This window comes from Lycorma delicatula, chromosome 3, assembly GCF_047948215.1.
Source record: "Lycorma delicatula isolate Av1 chromosome 3, ASM4794821v1, whole genome shotgun sequence".
NCBI lineage: Eukaryota > Metazoa > Arthropoda > Insecta > Hemiptera > Fulgoridae > Lycorma > Lycorma delicatula.
Genome location: NC_134457.1, coordinates 222297412 through 222311823, shown reverse-complemented (window position 1 = coordinate 222311823; position 14412 = coordinate 222297412). Strand labels below are relative to the sequence as shown.

The window sequence follows — 14412 nt, the reverse complement described above, 5'->3', positions numbered from 1 at the left end:
CAAGAAAGGCGAAACCTTTTGAAGGGACCTTCCTGATTATTTCGGAGAACGAATCTAATATTTTTAAATTTCATGTCTGATAATTTACAATCTTTTCTGTAGGACTTTTATCCTCGTCAGACAAAGCTGACCAAGGCCTCTTCACAAGACTAGGTTTGACGGTTTTTTTCAGATGGACCAATAATCAACCATCATATTTATATTTGGAACTGAAATTTTGGTCTCATGAGTACCGGCGATAAAACGGACCACTCCAGCAGAGCACGCGCGTTTTGGAGCTAGAGCTAAATACAACATGCCCAGAGGATATCATTCGAGACCCACTACGTATAGTCCATTGGCACGATAGTTCCCACCTTGGGTTACGATTGGGTTTCGTAAGATGTTGCAACACCACCAAGTGTAAATGTAAGAAAAATCAGTGTAGGATGTTGTTGTGTAAGGGTATATGTTGTAATTTGTGTAATGTTCTTGGTGTAGTATATATGTATAATGTAAAGTGTTCCGCAGCTCATTGTATAGTGGGAAGGAAAGCTGCGGAGGCTAGGCCCGTGGGGACGCCAACCCCCAAAGTCTTAAAGAATAAGACTCCCCGTCGGGGCTTTTGTAATACTGCCCACTCACACTAAACAGATGTTGTTCCATGAGAAGAATTACCGGACCAAGGTTTGGAATTTCAAGTGAAAATGTGAGGGCGGTCGATTATTCTCACGCTTCGAGTTCGGTCCGGTCTGGTCCGGCAGGTAAAGAGGACAGGAGTATAAATACTCCGGGGAAGGCCAGTTAAAAATCAGTTCTGCGAATCAGCCTAAGCGAGACATTATGACGTCAGTCAGCGAGATATGAGTTGTGCGAGATGTCAGTCAGCGAGAGTATTCTGCGAGGAGGTCAGTGAAGGAGGGAATTTCTAGTTTAGGTTCGACGCAATTTCGGTGACGTTACAAAAAATTCCAGCACATGAAAACAAGAAATTGTTCGGTGAGTTACTGTAAGACTATAAGTGAAAGAGATAATGTATTAAATTTTATTCAGAAATTGTTAGGGTAGTTTTATTTGTGAACAGCAAAGGTATTTGTAGTGAAAGAACTTTATACTTGTCTTATATATTGTACTATTGTTGTTAATAAAAGACTAGTGGTTAAAAGTGTTAAGACTGGCGATCATGCTGATGTCCTAAAAATGTCCTGAAAAAAATTATTTCACAGGAACGGGTAAACCTACTTTAATTAGATTTGCAAATCTAAGGCTAGCGTCTTGTTCTACAAAATAACAATTTTGAAAACGTCACCTTCAAAAATTTCAAAAGAGCGGCCATCTTCAGCTCAGCTCAAGTATTCTTCAGCTCAGTGTGTAGTGGGAAGAAAAGCTGCAGAGATTAGGCCCGTGGGAACGCCAACCACCAAAGTCTTAAAGAATAAGACTCCCCATCAAGGAAGTTTGGCATCAAAGTTATTTGAATGAGAAATAAGAGTTAGAGATTAGAAATTTAAAACAATAAATGCACAGATTAGAGCTTAATAGGTATTAATGAACTGAAATGGGAAGATGAACAAGATTCTTGATTAGGAAATTTTAGAATAATACAAAATCATCATCCTGACACCCTCCTTACGATGATTCATCATCATTTCACCCTCTCTATTTCTAGCCATGATAGGCTTTACCGAAGATTGTCTTTTAGACACTCTAAACTAGATAACACAAGTCAAGTCATCAGTTTGGCCTTTGAATGCCACCAATGCAAATGCCTCGGTAGACATTTCCATCAGTGTATTTACACAACCTACTAATACCTTCGTATGGCCTCTTCCAACCACGACTACCTACAACCTTCAACTATCGAATCAACCAATTCACGCAAGTGCAATCTCTGTGCCTTCTTCTAACACCAAAGGCTTCACACAAAAACTAAAAACTACTCCTATATCTAACTTCAATAGGACTCAGATAATTACTCGATTGAGTCTTTAAATAACAAAAATACTATCTTCATACCATCAAAACTAGTGTTGATTGCAACAACATTTTTCCCCTACAATTCAATTTACAGAAAGTCCTCTTGATTTACTTAAAAATTAATTAACAGATTCAGAAATTTAATAAGCCTCTAATGAAAACATACCCTATCTCTCACTGCTTTGGTCTGCTTTCAGGAGTGAGATCAATGCCTAAACCCTCCCACACCGCAGCTCCAGCACATAATTCTCCATACATCCACCTCATCCTAACAGCAAACATCTCAGCTAACTGGAACTCAATGCCAAAACACCATCTTGGCAAAGTAAGCACCTAGGCAGACCTCTAGCCATCCGAGTTGCTATCCTATCTATACATCTATAACAGCAACAGACCCCTTCCGCCATTCTGTGCAGGGCTAAGAATCTAAAGAAGCCAGCACCTATATTCTATTCCCTTTTGGTCTCCCAATTACCTAATACCAAATCTATCTACTTTAATTTAATATGCTTCTCTAAAGGGTTCAGAGGAAAAATGAGAAAATTAATTTAATATGAGAAAATAATAAGTAGAAAAGATATGTAAAAACATTTTTCAGGTTACGATTCCCTCAATTAATAGGTTAAAAATAATTGAGATTTCTATTAAAAAATTTCCCAATGTAGGAACATGTTATTAGAACAATACTGTTAACTACAAAAACACGAAAAAGATAGATTTTTATAATATATAACCTCCTCTGATATATAGCAATCTTTCATCTTTTTTTTTTTAATGTTACAGAATCAATCCCTCCTAACAAGTCCCAAACACCACATTTCATGACTATAGGTTTAATTGATCCGGAGGATAAAAATGAAATACAGGCCTACAATTTTATACCTGCATATTTATACAGACTTTAGTATTTCTGAAATAAGGGGACTGACTGACAAAACATCAACACAAAACTCTATGGTAGTAGGAGATCATTATTCTAATGTAGTTCTCTTCTTTTACATATTACTATATCAGAAAGTGAAATATCTTCCAATTTACAGCTTTAAACAGTTTAGAACACACAAGAAAATACATTTTGGAGTAGTATTTGATAAAATGAAAGACATAAAGAAATATTGATCATAGAAGCCATGTTTAGTAAAATAGTTTTCCTTATTAGTAGTTACATGCATAAAGGATTTGATGGGTAATGACCATTAATCATACCATTTAAAATTATCAAGAAAAAATAATTATAATACACTTATCTTATTTCATTTACTTTATTTAAAATAAAATAAAATGTTCAAACTCAATATTATTTGTTCATTTTTGTATATAATAAACTTTTTAAAAAACATCAATAAAACTTACAAAGCATCGTGCAGTAAATTATAAACTACTATTATAGGTTCACAAGTCATTTAAAATAACTAAGAAAGTTTGAAAAGCTCTTTTAATTGGTTAATTGTATCTGTTGGACTAGTAACTTTATGACCAATAGTTCTTGAATCATTAAATATTTCATAATCATTTCCACCTAAATCAGTTTTATCACCAAAGAAATGTATTTCTTTGAAATCATTTAAATACTGCAAACAATATGTCTTATCCCATCCAACTGGGAACACATCAAAGCTAATTTGGCCTCCTGAAAAAAAAAAATTCCGTATAAGTTTAAAGAAATTCAATAAAAATAAAATACGTATTTTTTAATAGGGTGTTCAAAACAAAAATAACCATTAGAACTGCTCTGAAACAATAAACAGGAATTATTGCAAAGGAGTTTGAAACTATAGAAAACAGTAAAACAATACAAGTTAGAGACTAAGAAAAATATGAATGAACAACAAGACCTCCATTGAATGAACAAAAAAAAAAAAATACATGCAATTCAAAAAGTATTCTAATTGCTGTACAAGTTAAAAATCAAACATGGGTCTGCCCAAGTTTAATCTAGAAATATGATGTAATTTTTTTTTTTAAATATGCCAGATATTTTTTCTCTATAACATCAGCTGTTTAAGGAATGCAAGCAGTAAATAATGTATACATATTTGTGTTCATTGAGTATGGTTGTTTTGAGAATTGATAAGAAGTATCAATCATAATATTGGACTGTTGGGATGCATACATAGCAAATGAGATAAATGACACCAGATTTAGGCACTTCAAAGTGAATCACAATTATAATTTCATAGATCTGGATAAAGAAGCTCATAGCCAAACAACCAAAAGGAAGGAAGTTGAGGATCTGCTAACTGGCACAATAAAAAACAAAATAGAACTTTGTAACATCACATGGAAAATTACTTTGTTAAATTCAGGGAAACAAAGACCTTTCTATTAAACATTAAAAGCTAAACATCTGGCCAACATCAGAAGCAATAAACTTAAATGTCCTATATCCTGTTTTCCTTTGTAGAAAAATAAATGTGTATGGTGTTTTAAATTCAGAACATAGTCTTCCTTCTGTTTGATATTCATAAAATTTAACAGTTAGGTCAGGTATTATAATCTTAGCCTATTTTTCCATTTATTATTCATAAATTTCAAAAAGTTAGTCTGTTTATACTTTGAAATATAATGAAAGAGAAGTGAATGCGACAAAACTGTGTGAGGGGCTATTGAAAAGGAGAAATAGAAGCTTGTATTTCGATTATAGTGGTGCCACATTAACATTTTCACTGCTTTTGAGACTGGTCAATCAAACTGCCGCAGACAAGCACTTGCCTGTGGGACTCTCTCAAACTGATTCACCATATTCTGGCACCTGTCTGATGATAAGCATGCCAGTTGCATCCTAGCTAATATTGTGGCACTGTTCATTCGAATATGAAGTATAATATTATGCGATGTTTTATATATTTTGTTATTCTTTGGTAGTAATTTTTGCAATCCTGTTCATTTTAAAATATTCTTCTTCTGTTTTTCTTGTGTTTATTTAATTTGTGAACTTTTTCATAAATAGTTATATAATGATTATATTTTCAGTAGTTTATTATTTATTAAAAAAAAAATTAAAGATATTTGGGGCCTTTGCATGCAAAAGCTGCTGTATGAAAAAAAATTATTTAGGGTCACATTCTGATGCAGAAGATTGCCTGGACTGTGAAGATAGTGATTCTGAATTTGGATTTTCAAATTTGATTTATCAGACAGTGATCATTCACATGTTGAATATTCATGTTAGTTGGAATCAGCAGATGGGATAGAAATAAACGAAGATATTTCCAATATTTTTCATAATATTCTGCCCATACAACATGGTGAAAACAGTTAATTTTCAAATAGTGACACTAGTGCTATTCCAACAGAAAATTCAACTTGGTTACCTACAGGACACATAAATTCAAAATTATTGGTTCTTTGTAAATTAAATAATATAATTTAAGATTATATACTTATTCTATCAAAAAGGCTATTTATTACTTTTTTCCTTAAATATGAGGTATAATTGTGAAGTTTTAAGACAGATGCCACCACTGCTCAATGAAAGGGGTTAAGATTGTCTGGGAGTATGGAATAGGAAGCTTTTTGTCCTTGAAACATCCTGAAAAGATCACAGTGATATCTTTGAACAGAAGAGGGAGGCATTTTGATGAGTGAACAAGTGTATCTGGTTCTTGGCAAATAATTGATTTCGTAAAATGGACGAAAAAACGGAATGAGTTAGTCAAATTTTATTTAAAAATCAGAAAATTAGCTTAGGAGACAATTAAACTCTTAAAAACATATTTTGGGGATAAAGTCTTATCCGATTCAAAGATGGCCACGAACAGTCAAAGATAACCCACAGTCTGGCCAGTCTCCCACTTCAAAAACCAACAAAAACATTGTGACAGTTCGTGATTCAGTGAATTCTGGTAGTAAACTGATAATTAGGTAGATGACTAACAGACTGAATTTAGGTTTCTGGGGGTTAAGTCAATTTTAACTTAAAATTTGAATACGCATGCAATGAAATTGTTGTCAACACAGACTTAAATGTCCCAAGAACTGATTAATCGGGCCAAAATTGACCCAAATTTGTTAAATATGTAAATATATTAAATATTTGTTAAATAAATAACAGATGAAGAATCATGAGTTTTTGGGTATGACTTAGAAACAAGGACACAATCATCACAGGGGAAGGGTCCAAGTTCGCCACGACTGAAAAAAGTGTGACAAAGTTGATCAAATGTGAAGACAATGTTTGTGACTTTCTTCCATTCTTTGGGTATTGTGCAACATGAAATTGCCCCATGGGGGCAGACAATAAACCAGGAACACCATAAAAGAGTCCTTCAGCATGTGTGGAAAATGTGCAGAAGTAAAGCCCGGCACTCTGGCAAGATGAGAATTGGGTCCTTGAACCATGAGCACACACCAGCTCACAATGCATTCTCAATCACAGAATTTTTAGCCAAATTCCTGTGCCTCCACAACCCTCCTATTCCCCTGATTTAGCCCCTGCAAAACTTTTACTTGCTTCCTAAACTGAACTTTTTGCTGAAAGGTAACCAATTTGACTCAACTGAAGTCATACAGGCAAGTACGGAGAGAGTTCTTAACACTCTTAAGAAAGAAAATTTCCAGAAATGCTTCCAAAAGTGGAAACATCATCGGAGTCGCTGTGTTGTGTCAAAAGGAAATTACTTTGAAGGTAATCCATCACAATAACCTGTAAGTACTGACATTTTGAAATTACAAACACCAATCTTTAAACTTTCCAATCACATCTCATAAAAAATAGTTAGATAAGAAATAAAATAAATCATAAATCTAATAATCATAATAAATAATAGTAATTTCATTATTTTTTTAAGTATTGTCAATATTGTTTCGAAATAAATGGAATATTATGTAAGGTAAAAAGGTATGTAACTGGTCAGTCTCATTGGCCCTCTCCGATCAAAATTTGGTCGGCATGCCAATAAGACCGATCAGTCACAAGACTTTTTTTTTAATATTTCTGAAGGCAAAAATAACAGAAAAAATCTGATGCGGACAACACATGACTTCCTTGTACACCAATTAAATTATAATTACACATTTTTTTAAAATGGAAAGTACATAGGATTTTATTTTATTAAAAACTTCTTATGTTTTTTAATTTCTCTTTTTGTTATTATTGAATTATTATTCATTGTAAAATTTTTTTATAATCAAAGGTTCATTAATTATTAATAAATCAATATATTGATTAAAAAAAAGGTGAACTCTGATTTGAACTGATGTGTCTACCCCTAACATCCAAATATATACATAGATATGTATGTACAAATGTCACGCCGAAATTAATCAAAATGGATTCAGGGATGGTCAAAATGGATATTTCCGTTGAAATCTGGAAACCGAAATTTTTCATGATCACAATATTTCCTTTACATCGTACAAGGAAGTAATAAATAAAATAACAAAATAAACAAATCAAGGTGTGGAACTGGGCTTGATATGTAGTTCTTATAAATAAAAATCTAATATAAAAATATGGGTCCAAGAGATGGAAACAAAGGCACTTATTGAGTTAATATACAAAAGTTTCTTTTGGAGAATGCAAACCATCAGATTTCAGTGTAAAATGTAGCCACTACACATTAAATATCATGTTAATCTTGAATATCGTAAAATAAAAACCCAAAATTCATTGTTCAATAAGCAGAAGATCTCATGTTCGGAAGAACATGATGATGAGCTCTAAAGAGTGGTGATGGGCATTAAAATCCCAATTATTAGGCAGGGTACCAGAATCTGGAAAAACAGACTGGACAGATCGTTCTCACTGATGTCGGAAAATATAAGTTGCAGATATTAATATAAAATGGCACTAATATCTTCACTGAGACAGCAGGAATATTTGTATGTAGTGGTATCCGTGTGGCTAACACTATCACCTGTAGGAAAACCGCCACACCTTCTCATCCTCTGCCCTCAGTCTGATAATCACATCTTTCACAAATGTATCCACGAAAGGACACATCATCCTGCAGACAGTATTAAAGGATTTTCTTTCTTTATTAGGATTTCAATATCCTCATGGTGGGAACGGAGACTGCAAACATTCCATTGAATAATAGTTCCAGCCGTAATACGAGGTCTGTAAATAAGGTAATGAGACTGGTTTTTTTGGCAGCCAAAGTAAAGTACTAGTAAAGTTACTAATAAACATATGGTTATGGCTGATTTAAATGAGGTATTAATATTTTTAGTCTATTGTTGATATGTGAGATGTAAACAAACTTTTCATGAAATGAGTTTTTGTTGTGCGTTACAAAAATGAGTGATACTAATTATAAGCAACGTTGTGAAATTAAGTTGTGTTAAACTTGATGACAATGCTACTGAAACTTTTTCAAAATTGAAAAGGGCGTATGGAGATGATGCTCTGTCAAGAGCCCAAGTTTTTAGGTAGTTAAAGCATTTTCAGATGGCCAGGAATCAGTTGCAGACGATCCATGCTGTGGAAGGCCATTAACGTCAAAAAGTGACAACAATGTTGAGCAAATCAGAAACTTCATATGGTATGACCAGCAATTAACTGTCAGAATGACTGCAGAACAATTGAATTTGAACCATATCACAGTCCATCAAATTTTGACAAACAAATAGGACATGAAAAAATTTTGTGCAAAATTGATCCCAAAAACCTCACTGTTGAACAAATATACAATAGGGTGGAAGTGTGTGATCTTCTAGGGCGAATTGAAACTGATCCTGATTTTCTAAAAAAATGCTATTACAGGTGATGAATCTTGGATATTTGAATACGACTCAGAAACAATACGTCAGAGCAAGGAGTGGCACACTTCAAATTCACCATGTCCCTAAAAAAACAAAAATGAGCAAATCAAAATCAAAACCATGCTAATTTATTTCTTTGATAGTAATGGCATTGTCCATAAGGAGCTTTTGCCTTAGTCTCAGGACCTTTTGTCTCAGGACAGACTGTAAATCAATATGTTCACCAAGAAATTCTTGAAAGACTATGGAAAAGGGTTGCCCGCATGAGACCAGCCATCAAAGACAACCGGATGCTGCACTCTTAATTAATGAGTTTTTGGCAGAGAAAAACATTCCAGTAGTTCTTCAACCCCCTTATTCAACTGACTTGAGTCCCTGCGGTTTTCTCCTGTTCCCGACTTTAAAAAAAACAACTCAAAGGACACCATTTTGTAATAGTAGAAAACATTAAAAAAATGTAACCGACTGTCTGAAGGATATTCTGGATTCTGAGTTCCAACACTGCTATGAAGAGTGGGAAAACAGTTTGAAGCGTTGGGTGGCTTCTCAAGGGAACTATTTCAAAGGTGATAGAGTCCATGTATAACTGGATTGTAAATAAATGTTTTTCTGAACCAGTCTCATTACTTTATTTACAGACCTCGTGTATTTCCTGTTACACATAAAAATTCTGCGTGCAAATTACTTATCAAATACTATCCCGTTTTTGATTCTAGATTTGATGCCTTCTAATAAGTGCTTTGCTTCTTTGGGCATCCCATATGCCACCATATCATTGTAGAAGCTTTGAGATGGTGGAGGGGACTTGGAAGCCTGGGAAGATAGAGAGGCCGTTCCAGGCGATGATGTTTTAATACATCCCTTCATAGGGATCTTAGTTATTTGCTGTGTTGGTGCAGCAGGAAATTTATGTGTTGGTGTAACGATTGATGTGGATTTAGGTTGAGCACCATCAGTTTTTCTGGCAGAAGTTACCTTTTTGTCAGTATTTAATGCTGAAATAGAAGCTGTGAGGGACTTTCTTGTTCTGACAAAGCTTCTACCAATTTTTTTCAGTTATTTACAAGATCCGCATTCTCTCTCTTTTTGTAGATTGTTTCAGAGGGCTTATACGAAAGTAATACCAGGTTGTATGGGTTTCTATATCGGGAATTTCTGTATTCTTGATGTGCTACTGGAAAGGACACTTTCTGCTCAGTACAGATCTTAAATGTAGCTCTTCTTCCTAGTACAAGATGCATTCCCAAGACCCTGTTGAGTGTGGACCTTTACAGTTTATGCATTTTTCTTCCTCAGCTCTTGTGGTATCATGTCCATATGGCTGCAATGTGCACAACCTATTCTTTTTTGCAACCAATTTTGATGTGACCAAACCCCTAACATTGCAAGCAGCATCTGAGGTTTGGTACATATGGTAACACATGAACAGATAGGTAATAGGTAACCAACCTTTATTCAATCAGGAAAGGTAGAAGCCTAAAAGGTTAGAATGAATGAGGACATTGGTACATTAACACCATTTTCCTTCTTCATAATCCTTTGCACAGATGTGGCAGCCTGCGGTGATAGCTCTTCTGATATATTCGCTAGTTCAATACTCGCTAGGTCATGGCAAAAAATCACACCCTTGCTGAAATTCAGCATATTATGGGGTTCTACTACCACTGCATCTTTCCCTACATTCTTAAGGGCTAGGAGTTTTCAGCATTGGTCTTCATTAAATACTTCAATCATTAGTGCACCATTACTAAGCTTCTGAACAGATTTCCCAGCCCACAGGATGTTATCATGCACTTATTTATTACAAAGGGAGAGAAATCTTTGCAAAGGATTTCCCTTCCTCATTGTATTTAACTACATCAAACTGAACTTTATTCCTTGATATAGCTATCATCAGCTGTTTACAAAAATGAGATAGAACGTATTAGAATTATTGGGTGAGGGTAACCAATCACTCGGCTTATCAAAGCCCAAGAACACATAATATAAATTAACAATATGATAAATATACAGGTTTTACTGACCTTATAATTAAGTATATAACAATCAAAATAATGAAATAAATATAAAAATTAATCCCTGTCAGGCATGGCATTTTTCTTACGCTACAAATTTCCATTCTCATAGGGTAAATGACCAAAGTAGTCTATGCCCAACATATCACAAAAAAATACTTCATACAAATTTCATCAGTCAATTTCTAGGGATTATTACAAACATTTATCATGGCATATATATATATACATACACCATGTGTATTCTTTACATCAAAAATTACTGAACTGAACAATAAATTAAATACAACAATCCATTACACTCTCATTATGTTTCATATAAGATAAGAAAATGTTTGCTAGGTGCATCATATTCTAATTTATAAACAATATTTTAAATTATGATGTGTCATAGATTACTGAATAATGTAAAACAAATGGTCAAGTAGGCAGATGTTTTGTATCTAGGTTTATAAACACTACCATGTTTAAATTTTATGAAATTTCAGCTTTACAAAAGAATGAATATATCCACGATCATAATATGGACAATATTCACAATGAATAAAATAATTTAAAATAATGTCAAAGTATCCAATCAAACATGGTGACTAAATTAGTAAAAAATGTGCTGTACAAATAAATAAATGTTAATTTAAGTAAATGTATGTTAGAGATAACGTAGTATCCGGGTAATTAAACTACAGTTTGGTAGAAGTACTGCTTGTTAGTTTTAAGCTTTTATTATAATTTTTATTTTTATTTAAGTTCTTAAGATTTAAAAAAAATAAATAAAGTCCTTTCTCTATCAGAAACATACAACACACGTAAAAATTAACACAATCTTATAATACAACCTTTCTTCTTTTTGATAATGCTGATACATTTACCATGGGTACACAATGATTAAAAAAAAATTGTCCCGTCCATTTGATTCAGGCTGGGCATTTTATCTTTCAGCAAAACTTGACGAAAATCAAACATTGGGTTTTAATGTACATCAGATGATTGCTCTACAAACCGAACAAACAGGACTATAATTCCCTGTTAAGACAATAAATCAAATGTTTATAGGTGACTTGATAAAAAACACAAATCTAGTTTTCATGCCAGACTATATGAAACAGCATAACAATGCTCAAGAATAACAAACATCAAATGCTTTTGTATATTAGGTAAAACATATATAAAAACAAAATGTATGAAAATGCCTTAAACTATTATGATGAATACAAACCTATAGAATATTTAAGATTGAGATCAGGAAAATCTTTCTTAATGCTGTTTATAAATGTTTCTCGTATGTGGTACTCCTTATCATGTGCTTCAAACTGATTTCTTTCTTCTCTAGAACACGATCGTCCCACAGGACTGACATTAATCATTCCAGTACGAAATTCTATAAAAGTACCCCGTTTCACAGGCAGTTTAACATCTGATAAATATCGTAAACAGTAATTAATAAAGTCTTGTAATTTTTCTTCTCCTATATAAGTCTGAATATTCTGAAACAACAAACATCTACATTATGCAAAAAATTTCAAACTGATAAGGAATTGAGAAACAGTTCCAGTTAAGAAATGAAGTGTAGAAACTATTTATAAAAATGAGGGAAAAATAAAGAAAAGATAAAAAGCCAAGAAGAATTTTTTTTATTATTATTAACTCTAAGACAAGTAATGAAATAAATATTCACATTTTTTCTACAAAGTTAGATGTACAAAACAGGAGAAAGTTGTACAATAGTCGTATTACTCTACTGTCTAATAAAATTAGTGAAGAGCAGATATTCACTGCTTTATAAAAAGGACATAAAAGGGATTGCTTTATAAAGGGTTTTGAAATACGTGATAGAATAAATACAAAAAATGGTAATTATTGACTTTTGTTAACAGCAAAGGGAAGTGATGTTTGTTAATGTCAAGTCTCAAGCTTTTTATTGAGATGATAAGAATAGTGGTAGGAAAATTAAGAATCAGGAATGTTAACAAAATCAAGAGAGGAGAAAAAAAGACTAAAAACATGGGAGTTGAAAAAAATTCCATTCTAAAAAATTTAAGAGAGCAATCAATACAAGAGAAAGATTCTTGTAGGAGAACATTAAAAAAAAGTAAAAAGAGTGGTCAGTGTTCAAGAAAGATTTTATAAGTTGGGCAGAGATCCCCTTTGGAACCTCTGGAAAGATTTCAAAGGGACCAACAGGTTGTTAGTAAGAAACAACTAGTACAACTTTGTGTAATAGTAAACATACATACATACACACACGCGCGCGCACATGCATACAAACACAAACATATATATACACGAGGTGCTATCCAACAGTTGGGGGAATTTGAATTTCGCGCGTAAACCATTACTGGTACAATCTGCTGCCGCTAGATGTGGCTAACAGTACTCTTTGTGAATCAGTGTACCAACAACAGTGACGGTGAAAGTCTGCATTGTTGACTTTCATGCGGTTGTGTAACGTTGTGATTTAATGCTTCGGCGAAGTTCTAAATGGCAGATTTTAAAGAGCAAAGAACATGCATCAAATTTTGCTTCATACTTTAAAAAACTGGTGCAGAAACCCATCACATGCTTGTGGAAGCAGTTGGTGACAATGTAAAATGTAACACTTTTTACACTTGGTGGAGTAAAAGTAAAACTTTTTTGTGGTCCAAACAATTCAAAGATGGACGAACGACAGTCGATGACGATGAGCGTTCAGGAAGACCATCAACAAGCGCAACACCGGAAAACATCGTGAAAGTGCGAGAGGCTATTGTTGCAGATCGTAGACAAACAATCCATGATGTTTTTGCAATCGTACAAATGTCATATGGGTCCGTGCAACGCATCTTGTCGGACAATTTGAACATGAGACGCATTGCTGCAAAATTCGTACAGAGACTGTTGAACAGAGACCAGAAATAAAATCACGTAGCTGTCTGTAGCGAATTAAAAAATTTAGCAAGAGATGACCCTAACTTCATCTCCAACATCATAACCGGTGATGAGACATGGGTCTACGGATATGACCCTGAAACTAAGCAGCAGTCATCGCAGTGGAAGTCGCCAAGTTCGCAGCAACATGAAGTCCATGATGATTGTTTTTTCGACATCAAAGGCATTATCCATAAGGAATTTTTTCCTCTTGGTCAAACTGTCAATGGGATGTTCTATTATGAAGTTTTGAAGCGGTTACTTGAAAGTATTAGCCGCAAACGTTCAGATCTGTGGGGTAACAACAGCTGGGTTCTGCACCACGACAACGCGCGCGCACACATCGCTAGCCGTTCGGAATTTCTTGGCTTCCAAAAAGACAGTAGTGATTCCCCATTTTTTTTTTTTTTTAATTATTTTTTCGTTTATGCAAATGTTCTTCAGTAACATACACAATAAAGAATCATTAATGACGCTCACGAAAAAGTGCAAAATATGTGAATTTTGCATGTAAAAAGCTGCATAATGTGCAAATTTCTCTCTAGAATAAAGTAGGCGTGGCTAAAGCACGTGATCGGAATACTGCTCTCTGATTGGCTGCTGTGCTCAAAGGAACCATTTATATCTACTAATTTAGCTTCTTTTTCAGGTTTCTATAAAATCTGACTACTACAATTATTATTTATAAATATTATTCTCACAACCCTGAGGATAATGTACAAAGTGGGGGTCCGAGGGGTGGACTCCCTCTGGATAGGTGGGAATGGTGGCTGAAGCAAGCTCTGCAGGAGTCCAGGGCTCCAGCCCGCTTGGAAAATTGGGAATGGTGAGT

General features: G+C 34.0%; 1 protein-coding gene across 1 annotated transcript in view; it reads right to left on the bottom strand.

The window, feature by feature from the left end:
• Positions 1 to 3196: 3196 nt before the first annotated feature.
• Pmm2 (phosphomannomutase) overlaps positions 3197 to 14412 on the bottom strand; it is a 34203-nt gene continuing 22987 nt past the window's right edge. The window contains exons 4-5 of the mRNA XM_075361571.1: positions 11893 to 12160; positions 3197 to 3586 (exon numbers count right to left, since the gene is read on the bottom strand). Coding sequence (XP_075217686.1) covers positions 3369 to 3586; positions 11893 to 12160 — 486 coding nt within the window. The 3' untranslated portion in view covers positions 3197 to 3368. The remainder of the gene's footprint in view (positions 3587 to 11892; positions 12161 to 14412) is intronic.